Raw genomic sequence first — 14,428 nt, 5'->3', positions numbered from 1 at the left:
ACACAAATAAGCTGAGCTAGAACACCAACATTCCAGGTCCTCACACCCACCCTGCCCTGACTCACATAAGCCAGTAAATTCCTGAACTGCTTTTAAGGTCAAGAGATAAAGGCAGAACGTAGAACGCAACAAGTTGTCAACCCAGTCTCATGTTCCCCAAACTTAGCTGTCGAAAAGGATTTTTTCAAACACGCAATTCCAAACCCTGACACCTACTAAATCTTTCAAGAATGTTCTAATGTGTGAGTAAGAACCTGAGCAATGTGCTGCGAGCGAGTCAGTGACGTGTTGCTGAACTTGGCCGGTTCACTTGTGAATCATTGGCTAAGTCCGGCGTTGGCTTGAGTCGAGCAGCTGCTGACTCAGAACCCTTCGGTTATCGGCGGCAGGCCGTAGTCCATTAACAATCGGCTGAATGGGCCCGTCTCAGCGTTGAAGATGTGGAAATTGCGGTGAAAGTGCAGGATCAGTGGTGAGGTGGAAGTCGGGGAGCACCAAGCCGCATGAAATCTTCAGATTTGTTCTTTAAATTGCTTGTTTGTGAACCGAGTGTTCCAGGACATGTGATGGCTTCAACCAGTGTCTGGAAGTGATGGAGGAAAAGAAAGAGGGACTGGGTTTCTTTGAAATGGGGAAAATGGATAAAGGGGACATCTGTTTCGATCCGGGCAACATGCACAACTCCACATCCTTTATAAACAAGGATGTGTTTGTTGACAGTGACAGAAGCTCAATAATCAACTTGTATTTGCGCCAGAGGGTTCATTTCAGGTCACAATGGGTGGCAATTGACGATTTTCTCAGAGCCAACTATGTTGGTGTCAATTCCACACGCATTATTTTAAATTAATATAGTAGATTACTCTTCAGCCCTCATGTGATGAAATAAATTAATTTGAACGCATTAGTAGGAACAAGCTGTTCTGCATGGGAGCACAAGGCAGCGCCCTGATCCATCCAACTTTGTTTTTCAGCCCGAGACCGAGAATATACTAAGAATATAGAGAAGATTTTTCTGTGTTTAACTAGTAACATGGATCATTTCTTATAATTATTATAAAATATAAGTCTTCTTGAATTTAGCTTTAAACCCCATGACTGTGTTTCATCTCCTGAATTGGCAAAGTATTCAATCAAAATATATTCAAAATTTACACAACTTTCTTCCTTCTAATTTCCAAAAAGCAAACTAAACAATCAAGAAGCTTTTTGTCTTTGAAAAAGACTGCAAACACAAGTTTAAAGATCAATTGTTATTTTGTAATATAAAAGTTAGTCGCTAACCAAGAAACCAAAACTAACAGGAGTTAATGTTCTCAAATATTCTCTCAAAGAAACAAAATGGTTGTTTTAACAGGAATCTTGACAATATAAATTCAGAAATACTCAGAAGTAGTTATGTGCGAACAAAGCTTCATGGACAATTGAACAGCTTCATAGATGGAGGCCTTGGTTAAAACGTGATAAGAGGTTTCATTAGAACACTTCATTTCAAAGCAAAGTATGATTTAGCAGGTGGTACTATAAGTATTGTGATGTTTAAAATATGAAGAAGTGAGGTGAATATTATGTTGAATTGATTAATTGTTTTAAACAAAGGATTATTTCAGGCTATCTTTGTCTTTGCAATATGTATTGCTGTTTTGTTCTGACTGCCTTCGAAATAATCTCTTCAATATCGCACAAAGGGAGTTCTGTTAAAAATAAAATCAAGGGTGAAACTATATCATGCGCACTGAGAGGCGTGAGGTGGTGGTGGACGCACCCACTCATAATGTAATTTCACACCAATATTTATTTTCTGCTTGGAATTGCCACACGTTCCGATTTATTTTTGTCTGGTTTCACAGCATAAGCAGAACTCAATCATCATTGTTTTGATGCGTTCGGGTCATCGCCAGCCTCTCAAACACTTGCATTGGCAGGAATTCAGCAGAGACACTGAAGGGATGAGAATATATTCCTTCCTGATGTTAAAAACATTGGCAACACTGAGATGTTGTGCCAGTCTTTGCTTACAGCCCTCAGTGTTTTTGTAGAACTAAAAATGATACCAGTAATGGTGGATATTTGAAAAGATATATAACTGACGGTTCCTTCATAATACTGATTTACTAGCCTTCCTGGACCCTGCAGCCCAAGAGAATCCAGGAATTATAAGTAGTATTGCAATATTTTTTATTCTTGAATGCTTTGATTACCTCCTTCATCAAAACTTCCGGCAAATCCCTTTCCTTTGACAACAGTTTAACTGTTATTGAAAGTCTCTCAAATATTGTTGACATCAGTAACCATCGTTACCAACAATAATCTATGTTTATAATGAGCTAGATATCAGACAGGCCACATAAAATTCCTGGCCAGGTCAGATTTGAACCCTGAGTTTGATACATGTTGAGCTGCCAATGGCTCTTCTTCAGGTGCCTATGTGCGCTTTTTCCCCCATTTGGCGCCCCCTATGTATTAAAAACGTCTATTTATTTATTTGATTTGATTTGATTTGATTAACAGGTTTAACTGAGTTCCAAAAATTATGAAAAAGTTAAATCCCTCAATTTTGGGGCGCACAGTGGCGCAATGGTCAGCATGACCTCCTCACAGTCAGAAGGTTGCAGGTTCGCTTCCATGATCCAACGCAACATGTGATCCTATCCATGTGGAGTTTGTATGTTTTCCTTATGATGCATGGGTTGCTCTGGGCACACACAGTTTCCTCCCACAAACAAAAACATACAGAGGTTGATTTGGAATTTACAGATGTTGTTGTAGGTATGACTGTGTGTGTTTATAGCTGTGTGTCTTTGTTTGCCCTGCAAACTCCTCCTGTCCAGGGTGTCCTCTGCCTTTTCTCCCAAAAAACTACGATAGGCTCCAGCCCCCCATGCACACGTAAATGAATGAATCCAATTATTTTGTTAAACATCCCACAAGTTTCAACCAAAAAATATACATATTTATTTTAGAGCAGCAACTTACTTTAGGACAGAAAAAGCGATTTGTAATTCAACTTGGTAATGTTTCAGAGTGGAACATGTGTCTTTGAAGAGAAAGTGGTGAACGAATTTGCTGAAACTGTATGATAATGGGTTGAGAAAATGGTTTATAAAATTGTAATAAATATTGAAAAAGACATTTTTGGGTTATGGCTCAGTTTAAAAAATGCTTCCAAAAGTTTATCATAAGTGGACATTTTTCTTTGCAAAAGTATCCACTATGGTAGCTTTGAAAAGGATCGTGATTCAAGTTCAAGTTCAAGCTATTTTATTGTCAAACATACATGTAACAAGATATACAGCATAGATAAAATTGTAGTCCTCTCAGACCCACGAGGCAAAACAGGAAGTAGACAGTTGAAAGGACATTAAATGACATTCAAGAAAAATAATAAATAAAAATAAATAATCAACAAATTAAATAAATAATCAACAATACTTGAATAATTAACTAATAAACAGAATATCCACAAAAAACAAAGTCAAGGCACAGGTAGTGCAAGTAGATGTGAGAGTGGTGGTCAACATAAGACCGCGAGAGTGACATTTGTATTCACATTCTCTGAGTAAAAAAACAGTTTTTGCTCGACCAGCACACAAAGAGTCAGTAGCCACTTTTACTGCTTCTTTCACTTCTTCCTCAACAACTGACTCTAAACTGTGAACTGTGTGAAATCTCATGAATAGCAGCAAAAAGAGCAGCTAAGTTCTCAGAGGTCACAGTCATTTTACTAAAAGCCAACCTCTTCTCGATCTCCTTCTCAAAATGTTCTCCCTCACAAAATCACTTTACGGCCAATGGAACACGTGGGGCTTGACCAATGTTTCATATAGGTCACATACTCGCCTCTTTTTGTGGGAGGCAAAAAAAATATGAGAACAATATTCCTGCTTAGTTCAGAGGGTTACTGATTACTTATTTAAACTCCAGGAACTACAGTGTACAGTCAAGACTTATGATGAAGAAATATGGCATAGAAATAAAAGTATAAAGGCAGAAAGATATACAGTAAAGATAGGTTTCATGATACGTTTTCCACATTTTCAAAGGCAACTTGATGACACTCTCTTCTTTATAATAAACGGCTCTGAATCCCTAATTCAATGAATCCTCACACAGCGCCACCTACTGAGCTGAAAATTACGAGGCTGTATCATGAACCTCATCTAGAGTTTCATGAAGCCTCATCAACCCATCATTTATGTGCAGTAACTTGGTCAAAGATAACTAAAGGATAGTTTTAAACGAGAACTGTATAGACAGGCAGGATTTTTTTTGTTTTTGTTAAATCATAAAAAATAGATGTTTATTGAAGATTTGCACAAAATTAATTGTTTGATTTTAATTATAACTATGTTGGTATATCTTAAATATTACTTAAATAAATTAAATCCTCAATCAACACAAACGTATAACTTGTAAAAAAAAGTAGCCTCTTTTTTCAATCTAGTATTTTTTTTTAGATAAAAATGTGATCAATTTGAAATAATTTGAGGTATTAGATTACTTGTTAGATGTGTAGCTCATTCTTGTTTATAATATATGCAATTTAAAAAACCTATGACCTTTTATTCCACCGACATAATCCCACCATATTGGTTGGATGGATGGATGGATGGATGGATGGATGGATGGATGGATGGATGGATGGATGGATGGATGGATGGATGGATGGATGGATGGATGGATGGATGGATGGATGGATGGATGGATGGATGGATGGATGGATGGATGGATGGATGGATGGATGGATGGATGGATGGATGGATGGATGGATGGATGGATGGATGGATGGATGGATGGATGGATGGATGGATGGATGGATGGATGGATGGATGGATGGATGGTTATGCACTGATAAGAAAATTCGTTACATCTGTACGTTTTTTGGCGGATGAGTCACATGACTTATTGACTCTGTTGTTTGATGTTCGTGACCATGGCTTGAAAATGTGCTTTAGTGTTGTCGAGCGTCAGCAGCTAGCGGATTAATGTGCCCTCATTAACCTAACTGCGTGGTGCCAGGCATGGCGTCAGAGTCTGCTGTCAGTCCAAACAGTAAACAGGACTCATGTGGAGGTGCCACCGACTGGACACCGACACAAGCGAGGCTTCACTCTTTGAAGGATTTTTGTTTTGTTTTGCTGTCCACGATTGTTATTTGTCCAGTGCATTATCAAATCAGAATGATTGAGTTGATTTTTGATTCTCGTATTAGATTCTTCAATTAGATTAATTATCTATTTAGGTAGATTATCAAGTGTAGTGAAAAAAAACAGAACCTCACCTGGAGATAAATATGACCATTAGAACATTTTCATCTTATGTGAAATATCCCAGTGGCCTTAGTAAAGCTTGTATCAATCAAATCATTTTCATCCTGGACTTTAATATCCATTTATGACATTTTTCAATTTGAAATCAGTTCATTTATGGGTTGCCTTTCAATGTCTATGCATTTTCCCCAAAACGTCTCTCTGTGTCAACTTAATAGTTTTGTAAAACTAATTCTGTAATTTTCATTTTGATAATACCACAATTTTGAATGCACCATTGCATTCCAATGCAAGTGAACGCACCACAGTCCCTTGTTAATGGGATGCGGTGACATTTTTTAGATTAAATGATCAACATAAATAAAAAGAGTAAAGATGATATATAATAAATCTTTGATTGTGCATTATAGAGTAAATTATACTTATCATCTCATGACTAGCATTAACTTTGCATCTTGTCTCGTTTCCATGACAAAGGCTCGTTGACAATAGTATATACTGTAGATATGTATTAGCAAAAGTAGTGGTTGAAACTTTATTTAAACATTAGTTTTATTGACAGACAGACAGAAGCAGTTTTATCTTTTAAGTGTGTAAAACTATGTGACCTGTGAAAAAAACATCCCTGTCATCTTAAAAGACAATAATAAATAGTTGGAAAGACTTGGAGGTGCAAATTTTTCTCTGCCTCAAAATGCACACATTTTCACCTATATTTATTTATTTATCTTTGAAATCCTGGACAACAAAACACTTTAAAAAGACAAATACTGGGGCAGTGAAAAACATATTTTGGAATAAGCTCAGCTCTGTTTTATTCCAATATTAAAGTGTACCAGTACCTTAAACTCTTTGCAATGTTGCTGAAGGATTTTATTTTATTTTATGAAACCATACAGACTGCCTTTCTGGGCAAAACAATATGTTTTCAGAGAGATAAGAGTACCTTCGGATGTTTTATTTGTAAAGAGAATTCTTCCCAACACTGTGTCTTGAGCTAAAATTAGTGTTCAGATGGTTTTCCACAGATTTTGTCCCTTGAAAAATATTTCAGATCACAAACAACAAGAAGTGAATAAATCTAAAATTTTTAAAAGAAAATGTATCAATTAAATCAAGAACAAGGCTTTACAGATGAAGAATTATTTCCCATATAGAAAAACAGGTCTCATGTTATTGTTGATTGATCTTGATAGATCTCTTATCTTTTAATAATATTTCAGCTGCATGACACAGAACCAAGCATCCCCTCTGTGACTTTTAGTTTGGCAGACAAGGGAGCAGAAAAATCTGTTTGTTGCCGGCTCCCTTTTGCCATTTACTTCTTTTTCTCCTGCCACTTTTCGCTGGTTTCGGACCACTAGGCATGGAATGATACAAAAGGTTTTCATCGATCTCCCACGAGCGTCTTCGAGCTTCGACTTGATCCCTCAAACTGAGTCTTTTCATGAAACGCTGCACATTTTATGTCCCACATGTTGGAAGGTCAACGAAATTCTGCAGGTTCAAAGAAGCATAGATGACAGCTGAGATGTTGGATTGATTTTTTTGTCCCCCCGCCCCCACAAAACTTAAATAGAAATAATTTCATGGCAACCCGACCATATAGTTATCCTGAAGTTAAACAAAAGTTTTTATATTAATAATAATAATTGGTTGGTGCTACTTCCTCAAAGTTAGCAGGTCAATTTCATTATACTGTTCTCACCATACTTGTATGGGTCCATGGTTGTGTGTAAGAGAGTAGTTACTTTTGCCCTGAGAAAAAAAGGGAATAATCGATAAATGAAAAAAAAAAGATTATGCATTTTTCCCTCAAATATATTTTTGCGCTTGCCTTTTTAGCTAGAAATAAATGTTTTTTAGAAGTCACATGTGAACGGTGATCAGGGTCAGACTACCTTGTTTGAATCAGAGGTGTATTTAATATATATATATATATATTATACTTGTTTAGGCTTAAAAAGATTTAACATTCTCTGGTCAAAGAAGAAGTTTATCATAAGTGGACCATGAGCAGCATGAAATCTGCTAAAGGGCCATACTGTTGTTTTCAAATATATTGAACATGATTTGACCAAAAGTTTAGAGAGGAAGGTCTTTCATGTCAGTCATTCTCAATAAGGTGTCCAGATAAAAGTAGTTTTATTACTCATCCACATAGCTTGAGTCAAGCACGCTTAAGTAGGTTATGGGATAATTTCTTGTTGTTGTGAAAAGTCCTTTGAGAAATAGCCAAACTGTGTGAGCTTAGCCGTTATCTCTAGAATCCTCTGTGTTGCAACACCTGGTCTGTACAGTAGCTTTTTCTGTTTCCGCACCAGCCTCTGCTGAACGATAGTGTGGATCTACTCTCTCTGCTTCAAGTGTCTCAAGGAGCTTTCCAAAGATCTAGATAAAAAGTAGCTGGACACTGGCTGGTTGGTGGATCAGTGGGTTTAACCGCGAAAGGTCAACAGTGGAATCATCTCAGGAATCTTCACAATTACCCTCCAGTCTCTCACCCAATCACACCAAACCTTCCTTAATCTGTGGTGAACACCACTCATACCTTCGATCAACCGTGCTTTTTCTATATCAACCCTCTCATCATTGTGTTTGTTTGCTCCACAGATGCCGGTTCAGGATCAGGAGATGATGGTAAGCTGCTTTCTCTCCTCCACCTCATCTGCTCCCACTCCACATGCAGAGTTACTTAATGTTAGCTGGCGCTCCACCCCCGCTGAAAGTGAGTCTTACTGCAGGGCGGCGCTGCGCAGTGACCTGCTAGCTTATTGACTAACATGTGAGTCGAGAAAAGTGCAGAGAAAAAAGTTTGGAGATGATGCCAAAGTTGAGAGTGGACTGGAACAGTCATCGCTGCAGCGTTGTTGCTGGTTTGCATATGAATTTCATATTTGATGTGATGATTGGTTTACTTTTGAACGATCATTACTTAAGTAGTAGAACTCTACGCAGTTGTTAAGGTGAAGTGTTTTCTTATGACTGAAGTACCAAAATACTTTCAAATTCACATTTATTTTGGGGAAAAAACGTACAAACTTTATCGACGCAACATTTCTAGTTACTAATATTCTGACACTATTCTCCGACTCGAGGTCAAACTTTCAACTTGGAAAGTCAGAAGTGATTTAGTTTTATCACAGTTTGTCTGGGTTGAGTTCATACAACCTCCACCACTGCACTCCACTACTTTATGGACGCCAGCAAGGTCGTGCATCATCACTCTGCGGCAACACAAAGCTTCGAAACAGACTTTGAGTTTATAGTGATGATCTATTTTAATTCAAAATAATTTTAAACTGAATCTTAGTTTTCTATTCATATTGTTTTCTGCAGGTTAAATGTCAAATCTTTCTAACAGAATTGCCTTATTTAAATAAATCCATCTCAATGCTGAGGCATCTTTTCCATGCGAGCATTTATTTTCCAAGGCAGGAGAAATTATATCAAAAAAGAAAAACTGACTTAATTTTATTAACCTTTTTTATATAGAAATCCCAGTACACAGGCATCGTCATTCATAAAACATTTACTTACATAATCACATTTTAATACAGCTTTACATTTTTTATTGACCGTATAAAGATATTTTGGATATTTTAAATTTCAATGAAGATATGAAATACCACACTATATAAAATACGACTTGTACGCCCACATAACTGTGTATTGATTGATGGACACTTTCTACCCTAAATATACTTTGCATTTTCAGCCAGCAGTAGGAGGATGACACATCTTCGGTGTTGATACCGGTGTAAATATCTGGCGAATATTTCATTTCTCATATTTCTTGATACAAACTTGCAAAACGTGCTGCCAGCAAGTGTCGTCGATAGTGTTCCTACAGCTGGTTGTATTCTTCGTTAAATAGTAGTAGAAGAAGAAGCTGTCGCGTAATTTCCGGTTAGTGCATAGCGCCAGTGTTTGATTTGAGACATACTATCTGTTGAGAACTTGCGTACTAGTTAGTACATACACTATCCTGATGCATACTAATCACCAGTGCACTAAGAGAAGTATGTGATTTGAAAAACAGGAAGAAAGACATGAAACATGAAGAAGAAATCAAGACAATAATCAAAACATGACAGACAAACCAACCCATGACAAGACCAACAATTCCTGAATGTCTTGAAGCTGAAATGTTTAAGATTTTGAGTCTTACACGAAATGTATGGAAACCAATTATTTTTTGAAAAAAAATGTTCCTGGCTGCGACATCAAAAACTCAAACATGTGGTGTTGCTTGCAAAGCACCTCTATGATTCACTCAAAATCTTGATTATTATGGAATTTACGATGTTATTTGGTTCTTGTTCACACGGCGCATGAAAAGAATGAAATAACATTGCAGAATAACACACAGTTAGTGCTGTAGGACACACTGTAAGAGTCGGTCAATGGAGATTACTCCTCTTTTAATAGGGTGTTTGTTTGTGTGTTATTTTGATTCCTTTTTGTGTTATGACAAGCATATCTGTGTTGGAAGTAAGAAATCAGAAGGGGGGGAAATGGACTTCAACTTCAGAAGTTGTCAAAGCCATCTGTTTACCCTCATGCTTTCATTGACTCTTGTCAGTCACTCGGTTATCTGCCGTGTTTACTCATGCAGCTGCTTCATTAACACTCGCGCATGGAGTGTCACCAACTATCTATGAGACGGAGATGGGAACAAAAGATTCGTGAGCAGCACCAAAATAAAGAAAGTGGAAGAATGAGCGGAAATGAAAGTGGTGCAAAACAGAGGCTGGCGCTTCGGGGATAAAGAAATGGCCTGAGGAAAGTGGGAAAACAGATAACAGAGCTGAGAAAACAGAAGTGAAGAGAAATGATAAGAGGCAGAGGAGGAGGAAATACAAGATAAGCCCAAACTGGACAAACATGTTTTTTTATGTGGGACCAAGACGGAGGTCCGTTGTTCCTCACATTAAATTGTAATTATCTCACAGAATACAATAGGAAGCTTTTATTGCTTCTTTTTGGCAGTTTGTTGATTCTAAAGGGAGAAAATTTACTTTGACAGTTGAAAAAAAAAAATGAAACGCGTCGCCTCTTTATCTGTGGGTGAAACCACAAAACTACACACACAGACAAAATGATTTTGGGGGTGAATTCAATTGTTTTTGACAGAACTTCAATCTACCCCTAGAAGTTTGATGCCATATAAAATATATATTTTCTTTTTCACGTATTTATATTTAATATCTTTCTCAATTTATGCTAGGACGTCAAAAACAAAACAATATGTCAAAATGGATATCTGTAGGAGTACACTAGACTAAAATAAATTATGATGTAAGGAGTCACTCAAAACCACTCTGACTCTAAAATAAACAGGTTTTTTTTAAATTCATAAACCTCTAAGAAAGATCTGGTTTTATGAATCATTGCACATGTAAAGGGATTTTGTTTAGTTCCATAAAGAATATCAAGAGCTGCAACTTTATTGTTATTTTAACCATAGAAACTTCAGAATTAGTTGTACGGCTTAACAAACTGACTACTTCTTTTACTTTATCTGGGTCTATCTTAACTTAACCACTGACCACTGTCAGCATGCATACTTCTTCCTGGGTCAGAGCCTAACATTTCAACAAAAATAAATCTTTTAATGTGTCTTACATTCCTACACTATTACTCAATATGGCCTTGGATATTGAATATACATCTAACCCAGAAAGGAGGTGACATTGTAACCAACAGCACACAGATCACAAGACTAATTTATTCAACATATAAAAACACGTTTATGATCGAATCATCGGACATTTTTGTACATTTTGATGAACAACGGTTCATTCAAATCTACAGCCCGAAATAAATATAGAGAATGCCCCAGATCAAGTTTGTAATATTGAATTAGTTGATTTAATTTTCCATCAGTTCAGAAAGTTCTTCATACGATCCCAATCAAAGTCAAGACAAAATGGTGACAATCTTTGAGCGTCTAATCATAATCAGTAAGATTTTGCTTCATATATGTTGATTAAATGACATCAAATTGTTGCAAGTTACCATATTTAATCGGAAACTCTCCGAAAATTGAGACTGATCGGTCTAGTCAACCAAGTCCCTGATCATGCAAAAACAAAACTTATAAACAGGAACATGAACAAAAAGAACATTTTTGAAGAAAAGAAACAACAACTCCATACAGAGTTTGGCACTAGTAAAAATAACATCAAAGCCATTTTGACCAGGCTGTACATTTTTGATGAAGTTTTTTTTACAAGTAATTTGGTCTTTCTGCCGTCTGCCCCAAGAGAACAACAATAGATCCATATTGTTGGACACAACACACACTCCAATAATTGAGTATAATATCTCAAAGCCATGCTGCACAGAAACCAACCCAAAAACACTAAAACGCTGATATGTCTATTTATTTTTAGTCGTGGTCCAAAGTGATCGATAAGACTTACCTTACCTTAAATGACACTATGACACATTCTAGGTCATATTATTTCGGTTTCTTAAATGTTAGTGCCATTGCACAATTTCCGGATCACATTTGAGTTGCAAATATATTTTAGCACGTCGACCTCTGCGATTCAAGTTTGGACCACCTTGGTGTTGAAAAAAAAGGAATGAAACTATTTTAAAAGAGAGCTGAAATATATGCTCCAGAGAGCCATTTCTGCTTTCCTCTAAATTGATTTTTGATGAATTATTCTAGCCTCTGTCATGTTTCTAATGTGCAGGGACACAATAGTGCACATAAAATAACCATTAAACACCAGATAGCAACAATGATTCATCAAAAAGTCATTGTAAATAGCTGCAGTCTTCCTGAAATTAATGCCTTACGATTTATTGTCAGACTTTTTTTTTTTTTTTTACTCAACCTCAGTTTGTCCTGTCAGATGAAATTGAGAAATTGATCTCGGGCAGGAAAAAAAAAAACTATTACGGAAACTAGCTTGGGGCAAAAGAGGTTGTAAATGCAGAGGGGAGAGAATGGAAGAAGAGGCCAAGGAGAGGATGAGGACAACCACAAACACACTGGCTGTATAGATGGAATCATTGACGAGGTCAGATGGAGAGATAAAGTAGAATAAAGAGCTGCTGGTGTTTTATGTTCCAGAGAGAAGGTTAAAGCAAGTGGTTGTAAAAAGACACCTCTTGAAGATCTAGTAATAGAGAGCAACTGTGGTAAAAGTCAAATGTGTTTTCATGACCAATGATAAATGTACACACGTAAAGATCAGGCACGGTTGCTGTTTTTTATCCCTTTTCTATGCACTCAAGTCAGTGAGCGCTCGTGCATTCTAGCATGTGAGAGTGTGCTCTCTTGGATTTTTCTCCTTTTTTTCTTTTCTTCTGATAAATAAGAACACAAGTCGACTGTGCAGGAAAATGCCTTCAGGACACAAGTCCGGTCACATGGTTCCTTTAGTCAGAATCCAACATTTGTCCAAATCAAATTGTACTGTGGGGAAATTCAATTGCTCTCACATGGTCCTGAAAGGGGAAAGCAGGACCAAAGCGGTAGAGTTGGAAGATTTATTTGGGTGGCAGCGATCTTTGAACGGATATATTTTTAGCCTCTATCCAGTTCCGCTTTGCAGAGAGAGATAAAAGCTGAGGGGCACAATTTGATTTTGATTTCTTACAGCCGCAGTGGAGAAAATGGAATAATTTGCCCAGGGCAGGAGGTTAATAAAGGACTTTGGCAGCCTCCACTATAAGTGTCCGATGCGCTTTTAAGAGGATTCATGGTCATTTGAAAGCCAAGTACAAATATCTGACCAAGATAGTGTCATAGATAGTGTCTGTAATATTTGCTTGTTCCTGTAACAGCACGTTTATTTGACCACCATCTGTGATTTTGTGATTGTTCTGGTTATTGTTAAAAGTGGCTCAATTTTCTCAAGAAGGAGCTTGAATTTACTGAAGATTTTTGCTCATAGCCAAAGAACAACATATTAGAAGAACGGTTGGATGTCTTTTTGAAAGGTAAAGGTTCCATCCTTTACAAATATTTTGGAGTGAAGAAAAGGCTTGACAATTTCATCCTCAGATTCATGGACTTCATGAATTTTAAAACATAATAATTATGGAAACACAATGTGTTATAAAAATGGAATGCTTTCAAAGGAAAAATAGAAAATATGGTAAATAAATGAGGGAAAATGCAATGTAAATTTTTCAAGAATATCCTTATACAATACTGTTTTGAGGGAACAATAGGATACAAATATGAGTTAAGGTTACTTGATTAAAGAACAAACAAAGCAAATTTATAATATTTTCAAGGTAGGAGAGAAATAGGATTTAAATCTATAAAAAACTAAAGTCAACAGGCAAATTTTATAAGAAATAAGACATGTTGGTGAATAAATATTTAGTGTAAGAGATATGAATAGGAAAAAGTGAAACATATTTTGGAATATTTTTTATGTATTCGTTAAGGGTATATATATATGTTTATATCCATAGATATATATTTAAAAAAGGAAATATAAGCAAATATGTGATAATCCTATTTGGGAAAATGAATCTGTATTTAGTGTTTCATCATCGTATACTAAGCCTTTAGTTTCTTTGTGATTTGTCCTTTAACATTCTGAGAAGTCCTAATTTAGTCCTGAACAGAACCAGTTGGAACTCAGCGTGAAAGACAAAGATTGAAACCCTCTGTCTCACTCTGTGGCCCGCCGGCATTATTAACGTGACCTTATTTAACAGAGGTCTCTGAGGGAAGCGCTTATCTAAATTAAGTGCTTTGTCAAGGTGAAAACAGTGTCCCGTTACTTATCGCTGGTGTTTTTGTGGCGAACTGTTAAAAATAGAGACCATTGTGAGTCCCTCGGAGCGGAGATGGAAGAAGCAGCATTGTGTGAACTGTCAATTCAAATAAATGTCCTGTTTGTGCGATCTAACACAGTTATTGTGCCATTGTCATTGGCTATTGACGGTCATTAACTACCTTTCTACTTTCATATAAAATAATATTAACCGGTAAAGCAACGATCGATAAAAGGTATGTGCACTTTAAAAGTTATTTTACATCTCATCATAGTGTAGATTTATGTTCAATGAATTTATTTGACATAAAAAATCTATACTTAGTCACTTGAAGTATCACTATGTTACTTAATTGTTGCTGTTATTGTCAGATTACGAATTTTGACGGAATTGAAGTGTGTATG

At 36.5% G+C, this 14,428-nt stretch overlaps 1 protein-coding gene across 2 annotated transcripts in view; it reads left to right on the top strand.

The window, feature by feature from the left end:
• Positions 1-14,428, top strand: part of tmeff2a (transmembrane protein with EGF-like and two follistatin-like domains 2a) — a 134,331-nt gene that overhangs the window by 57,176 nt on the left and 62,727 nt on the right. For both annotated transcript variants that reach the window (XM_087804607.1, XM_087804606.1), the window contains exon 4: positions 7,884-7,910. In XM_087804607.1, coding sequence (XP_087660733.1) covers positions 7,884-7,910 — 27 coding nt within the window. The remainder of the gene's footprint in view (positions 1-7,883; positions 7,911-14,428) is intronic.

Source organism: Callionymus lyra, chromosome 12 (assembly GCF_982586985.1).
Source record: "Callionymus lyra chromosome 12, fCalLyr1.hap1.1, whole genome shotgun sequence".
Classification (NCBI taxonomy): Eukaryota; Metazoa; Chordata; class Actinopteri; order Syngnathiformes; family Callionymidae; genus Callionymus; species Callionymus lyra.
This window is presented reverse-complemented; position numbering and strand designations above follow the sequence as displayed.